Consider the following 13383-nt stretch of genomic DNA (forward strand, 5'->3'; position numbering starts at 1 on the left):
GCCACACTGTTATCCAGTTTTCCCAGCAATTTTTGTCAAACAATGAGTTCTTATCCCAGAAGCTGGGGTCCTTGGGTTTATCAAACAGAAGGTTGCTATATTCCTTGCCTACTGCATCTTGAGTGCCAAGTCTATTCCACTTGTCTACCTCTCTGTTTCTTAGCCAATACCAAGTGGTTTTGATAATTGCTGCTTTATAGTACAGTTTAGGGTCTGGTAGCGCTAGGCCACCTTCCCAAGCATTTCTTTTCATTAGAAAATCAGTTTCTCTGGCTATTTTTTCCTTGATGTCTTTTGATTTTGTTCAATTTCTCCCTCATTCCTGTAGTTTCGAGTTTCAAATCTGCCATTCTCTTTTTCAGAGCCTAAATACATTTTTGAAGAAATTTTCTGTGATGTGTTCCAAATTTTCTACTTTCTTATTTATCTTTTTTCTTTCGTAACTATTTTCTGCACTAATTTAATTCTTATTTCTTCTTTTAAATCTGTTTCTTTTTTCTATCTTGATCCATTATAGGATTTCTTGCTACTGTTTCATTATTTCATAGTCAAACCTCAACATTTGTGCATTTAACTTTGGGTACTTCAAGAATCCATGTAATTTTATTAGTAACCTCATTTTCACTTTTGTGTTGCAACCTGCACATTCACAGCTACGTACAGTAAAGAAAAAAATTAGAGACACACTACATGCAAGTTTGTGGAGTGGGTAGTATCCTACTGCGCACTTCACTGGTCTTGTTCACTCTTATTATAAAGAACTCTCCCTACATTCGTTGCATATTTTCATTGTTTGCCTGTAAAACTCAAATTTTGTGTCCTCAAAGAGTATTGCTAGTCCTTTGGGCTCTAAGTCCAAATGTGCAAAATCAGTGAGGCAGCAAATAAAGCTGGTAGATAAACTTCATGCCAGAATGTCTGTGTTAACAAATCAACAAACTGTTATAAACTCAAAAAGTAGTTGGCTCATCCTTCATGATCTTCAGTGCCATCTACTAGCTGCAAAAGACAGAATGTTAGAGGTGATGTTGAGACCTCACCAGTCTTGGTATCTTCCAAAAGCAGTGAGTAAAACACAAGCAATCTCTCCTTTGGTTTTCATAGGGTGGCCAAGGTAGAGAAGTCTACAGCAATATAATATTCAATACCACACCCTCACACCACCATCTGACATAGTGGAAGGTAAGATTCAGGCCAAAAAATGTTTTAGGTTTAAGAATTTTATTTGCTATACAGTATTTATGGTACTGTAAATTTCAGGCGTTATAAAAAGTAAATATTTTCTGAAATCAATGTTGTTAATTGATGTTAACACAAAAGGTCACAGAATTCTAGGGAATTCTTGAGAAAAAATGTTTTGCCTGTTACCATTATTTTATGTACTGCATTTTATGGGTTATTTCATTAGGGAAAGTACGTATTGTCAGAATTAATGTTTTGTTACAAAGTCCAAAGTGTATTTTCAGCAGTCTCTTGTGAAAGACTACAATTTTTGGTGGTTGTGGGAATCTAGCCTCTATTTCCCATAGATTCAATGTATTCACACTTGTTTTTGACTTTTGCATTGCTTTCTGGTGACATTAATCCGTTGAAAGTTGAGAATTGGTTGTATGTGGTCTTTTTTTCCCTTCCCATTGAAGGTTTTCATCCTTCACTGCATGTTGATTGACCTCCTTCAGATGGCTTGTCCATTTTTCTTTGTAAATTTTACTGGTTGTTAATTTATTCTATACCTTCCTCTTCTTCATTTGTGCCTTTTCTGTTTCATGCAGCAATGAACTTGACCCCTTTGCTCACTGACCCATTTTATTGGTAATATGTTAGCAATATTAATAAAATGATTACTCGCTCAGAAACTTTTCTCAAACTTTTAAAACACCACCATAATAAATGTGCAAGAGTTTTTTTCTGAAGAATAAACATTTGATTTTCTAATTTTTGAGGAGAGAACTTATTTATTAAAAAAATGTATTAAAAGGTTTGACTAATATTTTTGGAGAGGTACAATGAAGTAGCATGAAAAGGGGTATGAGAAAAAAACATTATTGGGATGCTCATGGACAAAATTTCACTCCACCTAAATCTCATTCCTGTATTGATAATAAAAGTAGAAAGGGCAAGATGATGATTCATGAAGGGAGGCAGAGAATTTTAATGCTCTCATACATCACACTGTACTGTCCTTTCTCAGGGTACCACCATATGTTTTTTATTTCAATTTAATATTTTTATTTTGTAACTTTTACACATTAACAGATATTTATAATAATATTTTTACACTTATTAGAAAGCTGCACTTTAAAAATTACTTACATTTTTCCCCATGAACTTGCCCTGGTATCGATGCTGAAGGTGAATGAGTTCTCCTGTTCCCTCTTGTTGTCCATTCACCCAAGTACCAACATACTTAGAGCCAGTCTCAGCATAGAGGTAAGTTCCTTGCCCATGCCTGTGTTGAGAGGGAATACTTTAAATTTTGCATAAGTTAAAAAATTAAAGAGGTTTTTTTTTTAATTGGAAAATAAAGTTTCACAGGGGAAAAATAAATGAGAATCAAAGTAAAACCAAATTGCTGGATGTAGAGGAAAGAACAGAGGATCAGAAGTCAAATGATTTGGGTTTACTTCCCTGCTTCTTCTGTTTACTGTATGACCTTAGGCAAATCATTGTAGTTTTAAAGTTTGAAAGGACTGTGGAGATCATCATTCTGCATTTGAGGTACAATTGGGTAGTAGTCTATGGGCTTCAATTTTCTCAATCGCAAAGTGGTTGGACCAGATAATGTCTAAACTCCCTCCTAATTCTAATAAAAAACAAAAGTATAAATATATTATAGACCTCCTCTTTGGCGGATGCTTATAAGCTCATAGAGTCTCAGAGTGGAAGGGACTCCAAGATGCCTACCTAGATCTAGTTCAATTTATAGCTAAATAAGAATATATTCTACAAAATCCCAAAGTGAGTCCCTTATTCCCTCTCAGTAGCTCTAATTTTTAGGAAGCTTTTCCTGATATCAGGACTTGAATTTGTCTTTGCAACATCCACTTATTCTTGTGAGTTGTTACCAAGAGTTGTTACCAATCTGTCTTGCACATGACAATACCATGTAGATTTGAAGACAATTACTATCAGTTCTTCTGACTGTATAAGTCAGTATAAATAGTATAAATATCCCTAGTTCTTTTAAATAATCTTCATATATAGCATGATCTCAAATCATTTCACCATCATGGTCACACTCCTTTGTTCATCTTTCCAGCTTATTGATGTAATAACTAGAATTTAATGTTACAATGTAAATATGGTCTGATGAGGATAGAATACAATAGGACTATCATTTTCCTAGTGTTGGACACTATGCCTTTCTCAAAGTGGCCTAATTCTGAATTTGCCCATTTCACTGTTGTACTAGATAATATCTAATGTCCATTTTAGCTTGAAATCCAGATAAAACTATGAATTACCTGATAGACTTCCCTTTTAGTGGATTCTTATAAACTTCATGGATCCTCACTGATCCTAAAGTCTAAAAAAATTTAGATCTCTTTTAGATATAATTCATCATGTGCACCATCATATTTTCCCCACCTATACTTATGAAGTTGTGTATTTTTTAAACCAATTGTAAGATGTTACATTCAACCCTATTAAATTTCATTCTGAGTAGTAATATGTAACGGACTACGTTCTACACCTGGTATCAAGAAGATATAGATTCAGATTCAGACACACTCACTAGCTGTACGCTTATAGAAAAGTCTCAGCCTTTCAGCCTCAGGAACTAAGTTATAGACAGTTCACAACCTGCATTAGTAGAGGACATTCTACATAAAATAAATCATAGGTCCTTAACATAGATTTCATCTTATTACATTTGGTCTAACATTCTAGTCTTTTGAATTTCTTTTAGATTCTTCTGTTATTATTTGATTAACTTTCTCATCTAGCTTTGTGTGATCTGCAGATTTGATAGTGATGCTATCCAATCCTCCATCCATTGATAAAAATGTTGAATAAATTCTGCCTCCTGGTTTCCTTCAAGTCCCAGCAAAAATCAGACCTTCCATAGGAATTCTTTCCTGATTCTACTCAACTCTAGCACCTTCCCTCTGCTGATTATCCCCAACTCATTCCGTGCATACCTTGTTTGTAAATACTTGTCTGCATGTTGTCTTCCCCATTAGATTGTGAGTGCTTTGAGAGCAAAGATGTACAATGACTGAACAACAGTATTGCTGAAAGATCCTCACCCTTACATCTACAGACTTGTTCCTTAGGATCTGAAAATTAGCTTTGTTCTGAAAAAGAGGCACAGCCTTGTAGAGGTAAGTTCCATAACACTACTTGTCAGGGGAAAACAGTGTATGTCCAGCTCTCTGGGCAACACCCCTAGAAATAAGGCTGAGGACTGACAAAGGGAAGCTGGCTGCCAGCCCCTTTCTCTGCCCACTCATTGATGTGAGAGGTTGGGAAGGTCTTAAGAGTTTAAAGAAGAGGAACTGACCCTGTTAACAAATGAACTACAGAGTCAGTAAAGAAGAGAGCAATAACCAGATGTTTGAGTACATTTTTTTTTGGCCCTTCATTTGATACTCTCTGAGAGTCGAAGCAAAAGGTAAAACTTCTCCTAACTCTTCTGCAAATCATGGCAATGAATGAATGAATGAAGAGCCATTTTAAAGGCCCTTATTATGTTCCAAGCTCTGTACTAAATGCTACGGATACTAATAAGAGAATACAATACAGACAAACCTCAGAGATATTGCTGGTTGGCTTCTAGACCACTTCAATAAAGTGAATATTGCAATAAAGTGAGTCATGTTAATTTTTACACATAAAAATTATATTTACTCTATACAGTAGTCTTCTAAGTATGCAATAGTATTAAGTTGTTTTTTTTAAAAAAAAAAACAATGTACATACTTTAATTAAAAAGTACTTTATTGTTAAATATGCAAGCCATCACCTGAGCCTTCAGTGAGCTGTAATCTCTTTGCTGGTCGAGGGTATTACCTCAGTGTTGAAGGTGGCTGACTGATCAGAGTGGTGGTTGCTGAGGATTGAGGTGGCTGTGGCAATTTTAAAATTAAGATAACAATTAAGGTTGCCACATCGATTGACTCTTCCTTTCATGAAAGATTTCTCTTTAGCATGCAATGCTGTGTGATAGCATTTTACCCATAGTAGAACTTCTTTCAAAATTACAGTCAATCTTCTGAAATCCCACCCCTGGTTTATCAGCTAAATTTATGTAATATTCTTCAATATTGTTGTGCCTCAGGGACTAGGGAGGCCCAAGGAAAGAGACAGAGATGCAAGAATGACTGGTAGGTGGAACAGTCACACACACAACATTTATCCAATAAGTTCATAGTCTTATATAGGTATGGTTCATGGTGCCCCAAAACAATTACGACAGTAACATCCATCATCACTAATCACAGATCACCATAACAGATATAAAAATAATGAAAAAGTTTGAAATACTGTGAAAATTACTAAAATGTGGTACAGAAGCATGATGTGAGCGCATGTTGTTGGAAAATTGGCTCCAATAGACTTGCTGGAGGCAAGTTTGCCACAAACCTTTAATTTGTAAAAAGCCCAAAGAACCCCAGAACATAACATTTGTGAAGCACAATGAAGCAGAGTGCAATAAAACAAGATATACCTGTATATACAGGGAGCTGATAACCAAAAAGGAATATTTTGGTTTGGAATAGTGCAGGACTGCTGAGCAGGGCATAAGGGAGTAGAATGACACACTCTTTTACAGAGAAACAATAGAATTGGTTTGATTATAGATACAAAATTAAAAGAAAGAGGGATACAAAGGAGATATAAGTAGTACACTTTTGGTGACTCACATAGCCAGAAGATGGCTTATTAAAACAGGAGTACTTGGCAGCATTAATGGAAGGAGAATTCACCTGGTTGTAGTGTGTGGTAAGGTCAGATTTCTATCTGGAATATCCTATGTGAGACCTCTGGGACATGCCACCAATGAGATGGAAGACAAGACATTTTTCTGATCCTTACTGCATCTCAAACCTCTCCAAATAAGAATTACATGTTGTTGTTCAGCCATTTTTCAGGCATACCCAACTCTTCATGACCTCTATAGAAGTTTTCTTGGCAAAGATTAGAGTGGCTTGCCATTTCCTTCTCCAGCTCATTTTACAGAGAAGGAACCAAGGTAAAGAAGGTTAAGTGACTTGCCCGCATACAGCTAGTAAGTGTCCGCGGCCAGACTGAACTCAGGAAGATAAGTCTTTTTGATGCAGACCTAGCATTCTATCCACTTCACCACCTAGCTGTCCAAGAGGTAAAATAATTACAATGTTCTCCATAGACCAAGATACTAGGTTCTAATAACATAATAAACTGATGAATTAACAGCAGAGAACATTAATCCACAATCTCTAATGCATTCATCACTCAAAACCTCTCCCCAGCCAGCTCCCATGCGCTGGAAGGGATGCACAATGTGGACAACATGCTTGTACTCTGGGATTTACTCAGTAATTTCCTTGCTTTTCTGCAAGTCTCTTCTGGCAAACCCTTTTGCCTCGGCCTCCCCCTGGTCTCCTAAATTGGGTGACACTCCTCCAACTAGTCTCTTCTTTGTGGCTCTATGTGCAACTAATTATGTGATTAAACAAAGCAAAAACAAAAATTACCAGCATATAAATAGTAAACAAGGAAACAACATTATCCCAAAAGAAACCATGGACATCAAAACAAATCAACAGCAAACTCATATTCTCTAAATGCCTTAGCATTTAAATTTATATATTAAAAAAAGCCTGAATTACAAGAAGATGTATAAATAGCTGGAAACTTATTTCCCTCTTAATTTTGGACAAATCTAAAAGAAACATAAACAAAAGGGAAACTGTAGAATTGAACACACTGCTAGAGAAACTAGAGCTATAAGACTGATGGCATTCTTTTAAGTGGTACTGAAAAGGAATATATATATATATACATATATATATATATTCGTATACATATAAAGAATGTACATACATATGTATGTACTTATATGCAAGTTGTCTTTTGTTGTTTGTTTTCAAAGACAACCAGTGTCCTCATGGGATGATGTCTTGATTCACATATAAATTGGATTTAAGTGAGGCAGAGTTGCACAAAATTGTCAACCTCACTTTCTCTTCCAGAATCTTTCAAGTCCAGGGACAAGACAAAGTCAGGATGACTAGCAATGGCCTGGTATGCAGTGGATGACCTTGGTGTCTTTAATGTCTGACCAAACTCTAAGAGCTCCACAGTACCTACTTCAGCTGCCTTCATGGTCTTTAGGAACAAAGAGTTCTCATCTATCCATTCTGCCAGGGGATGTCTTCACATGCTTGGGGTAGACACTTATGGGTTTGAGGCCCATTGTTACCCTCAACTTGGTGAGAAGGTGTGGCTGTGGCACGTCACATGCTGCAAGCTTCTTGAAACCACAGATGAGAGTTGGGGGACAGGTGGATATCAAAGATGGATGAGCAATCCTGAAAAGGGCTCAGCAAGCCCTCATACCAAAAGTACTAGTTCTTGTTTTTGTTATTTTTACATATGCATATTTTTGTTCTTTTTACATAGGCATATATTTGTAAAGAATATACAGCGTATTCATATTCCCTACGAACGTGCCTCTCTATTTTTGACCTCTATATGAATGTTGCTCTTTCAGTTGATGTTTTGTGTCCTTGAGGGATAGTATAATCCAAGTTATGAAGAAGATATTTTAATACCATACCTTTTGTTACTTACTAAGCAAAGTAAATGCCTTTACTTTTAGCCAACTGTATCCTTTGGCTGAATACTATAGGCAAATTCAGTGGTGAGATCTCATGAGCTACAGTTTTAAGAGTATAGAACCATAGAATGCCTTGAATATGGTATAGCCATTCTTCTGGGGCCTCAGACTGATTTGGATTGGTATCCCAGCAGGAAGTTACATAGTTATAAAACAGGAAATATTTTTTGCCCAACTCTATCATGTACACTGGTCAAAGACGGGGGACATCCTTACTCTATGAGGACTCAATTATGGCACAAAACTTGGCTTTCTAAACATGGTAGTTGGTTATAGTAATTTTCTATATCACTCTAAAAGGCACACAAAGAAGGTGAAGTGATTATGGGACTGCAATTCTTCTCTGGGATTCAACACAACCCCTTCTATGACAAGAGTTATATTTATATAGCACATAAAGTTTTACTAAGTGATTTATGTACATTGTTTCATTTCAGGTTCACAACAACACTGTACTATAGGTATTGCATATAGTGATATTCCCATTTTACAGATCAGGAAACTAAGGTTTCCTCATTCCTATTTGACCATTCATCTCTGGTCAAATACAGTTAAGTGTCAGAGGAGAAATTAGAATTAAGGTCTACTTAGAGCTATAACTAGCATTTTTACACTCAAGGGAAAGTTTTACAAAATGCAGGACAAAGTAATGCTACTCTACTCTGTATAAGGGTTGCAAGAAAACTCACTTGGGGAACAATAAATCGGGGAAAGAAAATACATTCCATCTCATAGCTTCCTATGTTACCTAATTATTTTTGTTATCTAGGTTCTAAGCTCAATTTTTTATACATTGCTGAAGGTAAATGCTATGAGCACTCTTTAAATTTCAGCACCTTGAGGCAAAGTACCATCACTATAACCTGGTTGTATGTTCACTGAATTCAAGCCTAGCATTCCATCTCCTATATTCTTCTATGCTCTGTTGATAATGAGAGCAGAGTGCAAATGCTACCTTCTCTGACTGTGGTGAAAACTTTTCCTGTATCAGCTTGTGAAGGGCTATCTTGATGAGTTACCATGAACCTGGTTTTCTGACACAGATGCCACAGAATCATACTGAGGCAGATATTTTCCAGAATGCTTTCTTTCCAATTCATGTAAGAATTTGAGAGTTGTAGATTTCATAGTTATGAATTTTCTATAATAAATCTAAAGACATGTCAGAGTCTTCTGCTTGCCTAAATAAAAAATATAAGTCTGAAGAAACAGTAAAACAAAAAACAAACCTTTGGCCAGCAAACCATTCTCCCGTATATGTATCATTATTTGGGTAGCGATAAACTCCAAAGCCATGCCTTTCATCATTTACCCAGTCTCCTGAAATTGACAATGCAAAAAAAAAAAAAAAAAAAAAAGAATGCCAGCATAAGAAATTCAATTTGACCTGTCTTTGAAATTTATAATTTACTGTAGTGTAATACACATACATCTAAAGAGAAACAGTAATTGTTCAAATAATAAAAACACTTATCTAGAGGAGGTCATAGCTTTCAGAGGGACCCTAAATAGTTGATCAGTCAAGGTATTTATTAAGTACCTAACGTACCTTAGGCACTTATCCAAATAAAAGACACAGTTCCTTCCCTAAAGAAGCTTACTAGGCTATCACACATGAATCAATTAGGGAACAAAGATGAGAAAATACAAAATATAATCTGTATACATAATTGCATACTATAGGCTGTATTTGCAGTAATTCAGAAAATTAAAAGGATGAATGAGGGGTACAGTAGAAAAGATTTATATAAAAATCAATGGACTTGAGTCTAGCAATAAAGTCACAGAATATTAGAATTATAAAGGACTTCTCAGATGAGCTTGCCCATTACCCTTCAGTTTTTTTAAAAAAACTCTGGATATGGAAACTGAGACACAGAGGGCTGAAACAGTTTGCCCACACAACCAAACTGAGGTGGAACCAACAAACTTAATGCTCAGTCTAGTATTCTTTCCCTTATACCATGATATCTTGAAGAGGGTTAAAGATGATGATGGATGGAAGAGAACAGAGGAGCACATGGGGGTGGGAACAATTATGGTGTGTGAATACAGTGGAAAGAATTGTTCTGTATATATAAGTGGGGTTGAGTTGGAAAGTAGCAAGCTTAAAAAAAAAGATTGCTTAGCTTGGATGTAGGCACTTGAAAAAGGGTCTTGGAAGCCAGGTATAATTCTGGATGCGATAGCTACAGTGCCTTCTTCAGCAATGAAGACTTATGAGATGATGCTGTCATCCATAGGTTTGGAGAATTCAAGCTGTTTATTTACTTCTGGGCACTTGCAATTCAAATTCAGGTCACCGAGAGTTAGTTTTTTAAAAAGTGATGCAAAGTCCAAATGGTTTAGGATTCCCATAGATACAGTTAAATGATATACCTCCCCAATATATAGACCATTATTACATAGTAATAAACTCCCTAACCCAAGACACCTCCATCTGGAGGCTCACAGAAGTTCATTGTTTGTGTTATGGGAAAAATATTTCTGCTGAGTTCATGTGATAAGTAACTACCTCTAAATAACTCTGTCACAATGCAGAGATTTCAGATGTTAAGCTTTAGATTTTATTTTTCTTAAACACCAGTTCAGAGCTCAGAAAAATAACTCTGTATGATGATTAGAGCTTTGACATAGTTTTTTTTAAAAACTCTTATTTATTTATTTTTAACATTCCTTTATTTTTAAATGTTGAGTTCTAAATTATCACTCCCTTCATTGTCACTCCCTCCCATACCCACTGAGAAGGCAAGCAATATGATATTAATTATACATGTGAAATCATGCAAAATATATTTTCATATTAGTCATATTTCAAAAAAAAGCAAGATAAGAAAGTAAGAAAATTATACTCCAATTTGCACTCAGAGTTCATCATTTCTCTCTTAGTGGTGGATAGCATTTTTTCATTAATCTTTTGTACTGTATTAATCATTGATCATTGTGTTGATCAGCATAGTCAAGTTTTTGATAGTTTATCATCACAACATTGCTGTTACATGAACAATGATCTCCCATTTCTTCTCCCTTGACTTTTATCAGTTCATATAGGTCTTACCATAATTTTCTGAAACATCCCTCCCTCTTCCTCCCCTCCCCCATCATGCAGGGCCAAGGAGAAGGATTCCTTTTAACTTTTTATTTGAAGGATTCACTTTTAACTTTTTATTTGAGGCAATTATTGATAAAAGTTCTACTTTGATGCATCACTATGGTAAGGAGATAACTGGATTATGCTAGTTAATTACTAATTCTGGTCAGTCCTACTAAGCTGAAAAAACTTGGAATATAAGCTTGTAATAGACTAGTCCTGAACTCCATCCCATCATGGTGTCAACAGACTCATTAACAGATGAGTCCATCACTCACATAAGATACCACCTGATGATTTTTATTTTTCCTATGGCAATTAATGTTTTGGTACAAAGGGTTGCCAACTGCCTCACTGAAGGAAGTACCCTCAAAAGATGAAATAATACTCCTTCAAAAATGTTTTATTGACATTTTGTTTGTTTTTCCACCATTATCTATTTGCAATCAAACTCAACACAACAAATCCTCCTTTTAATAGTAATTTGACTCTCTGGCAAAGAGACTTTGAAGAAGGGTCTAGACAGGGCACAGACAGTGAGTGACCTTGACTTCCAAACTTAGCCCTCTCACTTTCGGAAAAAAGAATGTTTAGACAGAAGATGATACAAACTAGAGAGAGATAAATAAACCAGTAAGAAAGAAGAAATGTGAGCACAGGAGCAGGGAAGTATACAGATTCTAAAGAGATAAGTCATGAAAGCCTGTCAGAGAGTACAGATTGATCTTATGTTTCAGAGATTCAGTAACAGAAATTCTCAGCTCCTAGGGAATAAGAGCCAACCAAGGAACAGAACTGATATCGTGACCCTATTAAGTGCTGGGCATTGTGCTTAGTGTTTAATGAATATTGTCCCATTTAATCTTCATAACAACTCTGGAGGTATTCTGTATACCAATGAAATTAAAGATGTTTCAGGAAAAAGTTTTGCATTAATTTATATAGTCCAATGGCTTTCATTAAATATAGAGAAGCCACTGGATGTCTTTTAAAGTATATATTATGTTGTTTAAATATATTTTTTAATGTTCTGAAGAAAAATAGTCTTTTATTATTAGAACTGATTTTTTTTTTGTTTTTTAAAAACAATGTTCTAAATGTTCATCACTTGGGCAAGTCCCTCTTCTCAGTCCCATTTTCCTTATCTATTAAAAAGGGAGAGGGAGCAGGGAAGAAAGGGAGCGCATTATCCAACAGTAGAAGAGAGTGCCTTACTAATGTTCTTCAAAGGAAGGCTAGATGATTACACATCAGGGTAGTCTTGGTCAGCTACAGTTGGGTTAGGTACAGCTTTATAGCTGCTAGCACTTCTGTGTCTTACTCTAATAGTATCTGAAGTCTCCTCTATCTCTAAGATTCTATTATAAGGTCCATTCTTCCTCTAAATTCAATGATCTTCTAAGACCCCTTTTAAGACCACTTTTAACCACAGCTGACAGCCTTACTTCAGAGCACTTCTCTTTATTTGTTCTCTCTCCTCTGACTCCATTTCTTTTCTTTATTCTTTTTTCTTGGTCTTCTTGCCTGCTCAGTTTCCCTTCATTCCACAAGGTTTCTTATTTCCCCCTAAAATTGCATTATATTCTTTAACCAAATTAAAGTAAACTTTGCTTTATCTTATATTAGAGTAAACTTTGCTTTCTGTTATATTAGTCTAAACAGAAATGACAAGGAAAACAAAATGATTTTTCTCACTTAGAAATTTTACAAGGAGTTACCAAAAATAGAAGAGATCTCCTGCTAAGTATTATACCCCACCATCTCCTATAGTCATATATACTTTATTGTTTTGTATTAAAGGGAAACATATAGATATAATAAATGCTCCAGTGGTTCCTTTTTCATCACTGACTGAATTCCCAAAACTGATCTGGTATCTACACCCATTGTTTGACAAGAATAGGAGATTTTCAAGCATTTCTTGATGAAAAAGTCAGAATTCAGTAGGCATTTTTCAATTCAGGTTCCAAGAGTAAATTCAGGTTCCAAGAGTAATGTAGAAAGATAAATATGTTTGTTTTATTGAAAGGAAATATGCAAAGGTAAATTGTTTGCATGTTGATGAGATGATAAGAAACATGTCTTCAAAGAACCTTAATATCTCTAAGGGTCATAAAGAAAGGTTCAAATGAGAGAAGGGCCTATGATGGTTGTATTCTGTTTTAATAATCTTAAGAAAAGACAAAAATTGGAGGGATAGGGAACTACACCAAGGAGGAAAAAGAGAAGGGAAATCACTATTGTATATTCGAGGTGCACAAGATATATAGCTATGGAGGAAAACTTGGGAGGAAGTAGACATCCAGTGATCCTCAGTTTCATCTGAATCATAAAAAGAAAGATTGAACACAATTATAAATAAACTCATATTTTAAAAGTCTTCAGTAAAGAAATATAATAAACTCAAAATAAAGATAAGAGAGTATAGGAACAAGAGAGAGATAGAAAGGGATCTCAGAGGGAGAGC

The 13383-nt window shown here is 35.4% G+C and overlaps 1 protein-coding gene across 4 annotated transcripts in view; it reads right to left on the bottom strand.

The window, feature by feature from the left end:
* Positions 1–13383, bottom strand: part of LOC140506903 (radial spoke head 1 homolog) — a 41733-nt gene that overhangs the window by 13403 nt on the left and 14947 nt on the right. For all 4 annotated transcript variants that reach the window (XM_072614572.1, XM_072614571.1, XM_072614568.1 and 1 more), the window contains exons 4-5: positions 9055–9145; positions 2314–2449 (exon numbers count right to left, since the gene is read on the bottom strand). In XM_072614572.1, coding sequence (XP_072470673.1) covers positions 2314–2449; positions 9055–9145 — 227 coding nt within the window. The remainder of the gene's footprint in view (positions 1–2313; positions 2450–9054; positions 9146–13383) is intronic.

Source organism: Notamacropus eugenii, chromosome 5, assembly GCF_028372415.1.
Source record: "Notamacropus eugenii isolate mMacEug1 chromosome 5, mMacEug1.pri_v2, whole genome shotgun sequence".
Lineage (NCBI taxonomy): Eukaryota > Metazoa > Chordata > Mammalia > Diprotodontia > Macropodidae > Notamacropus > Notamacropus eugenii.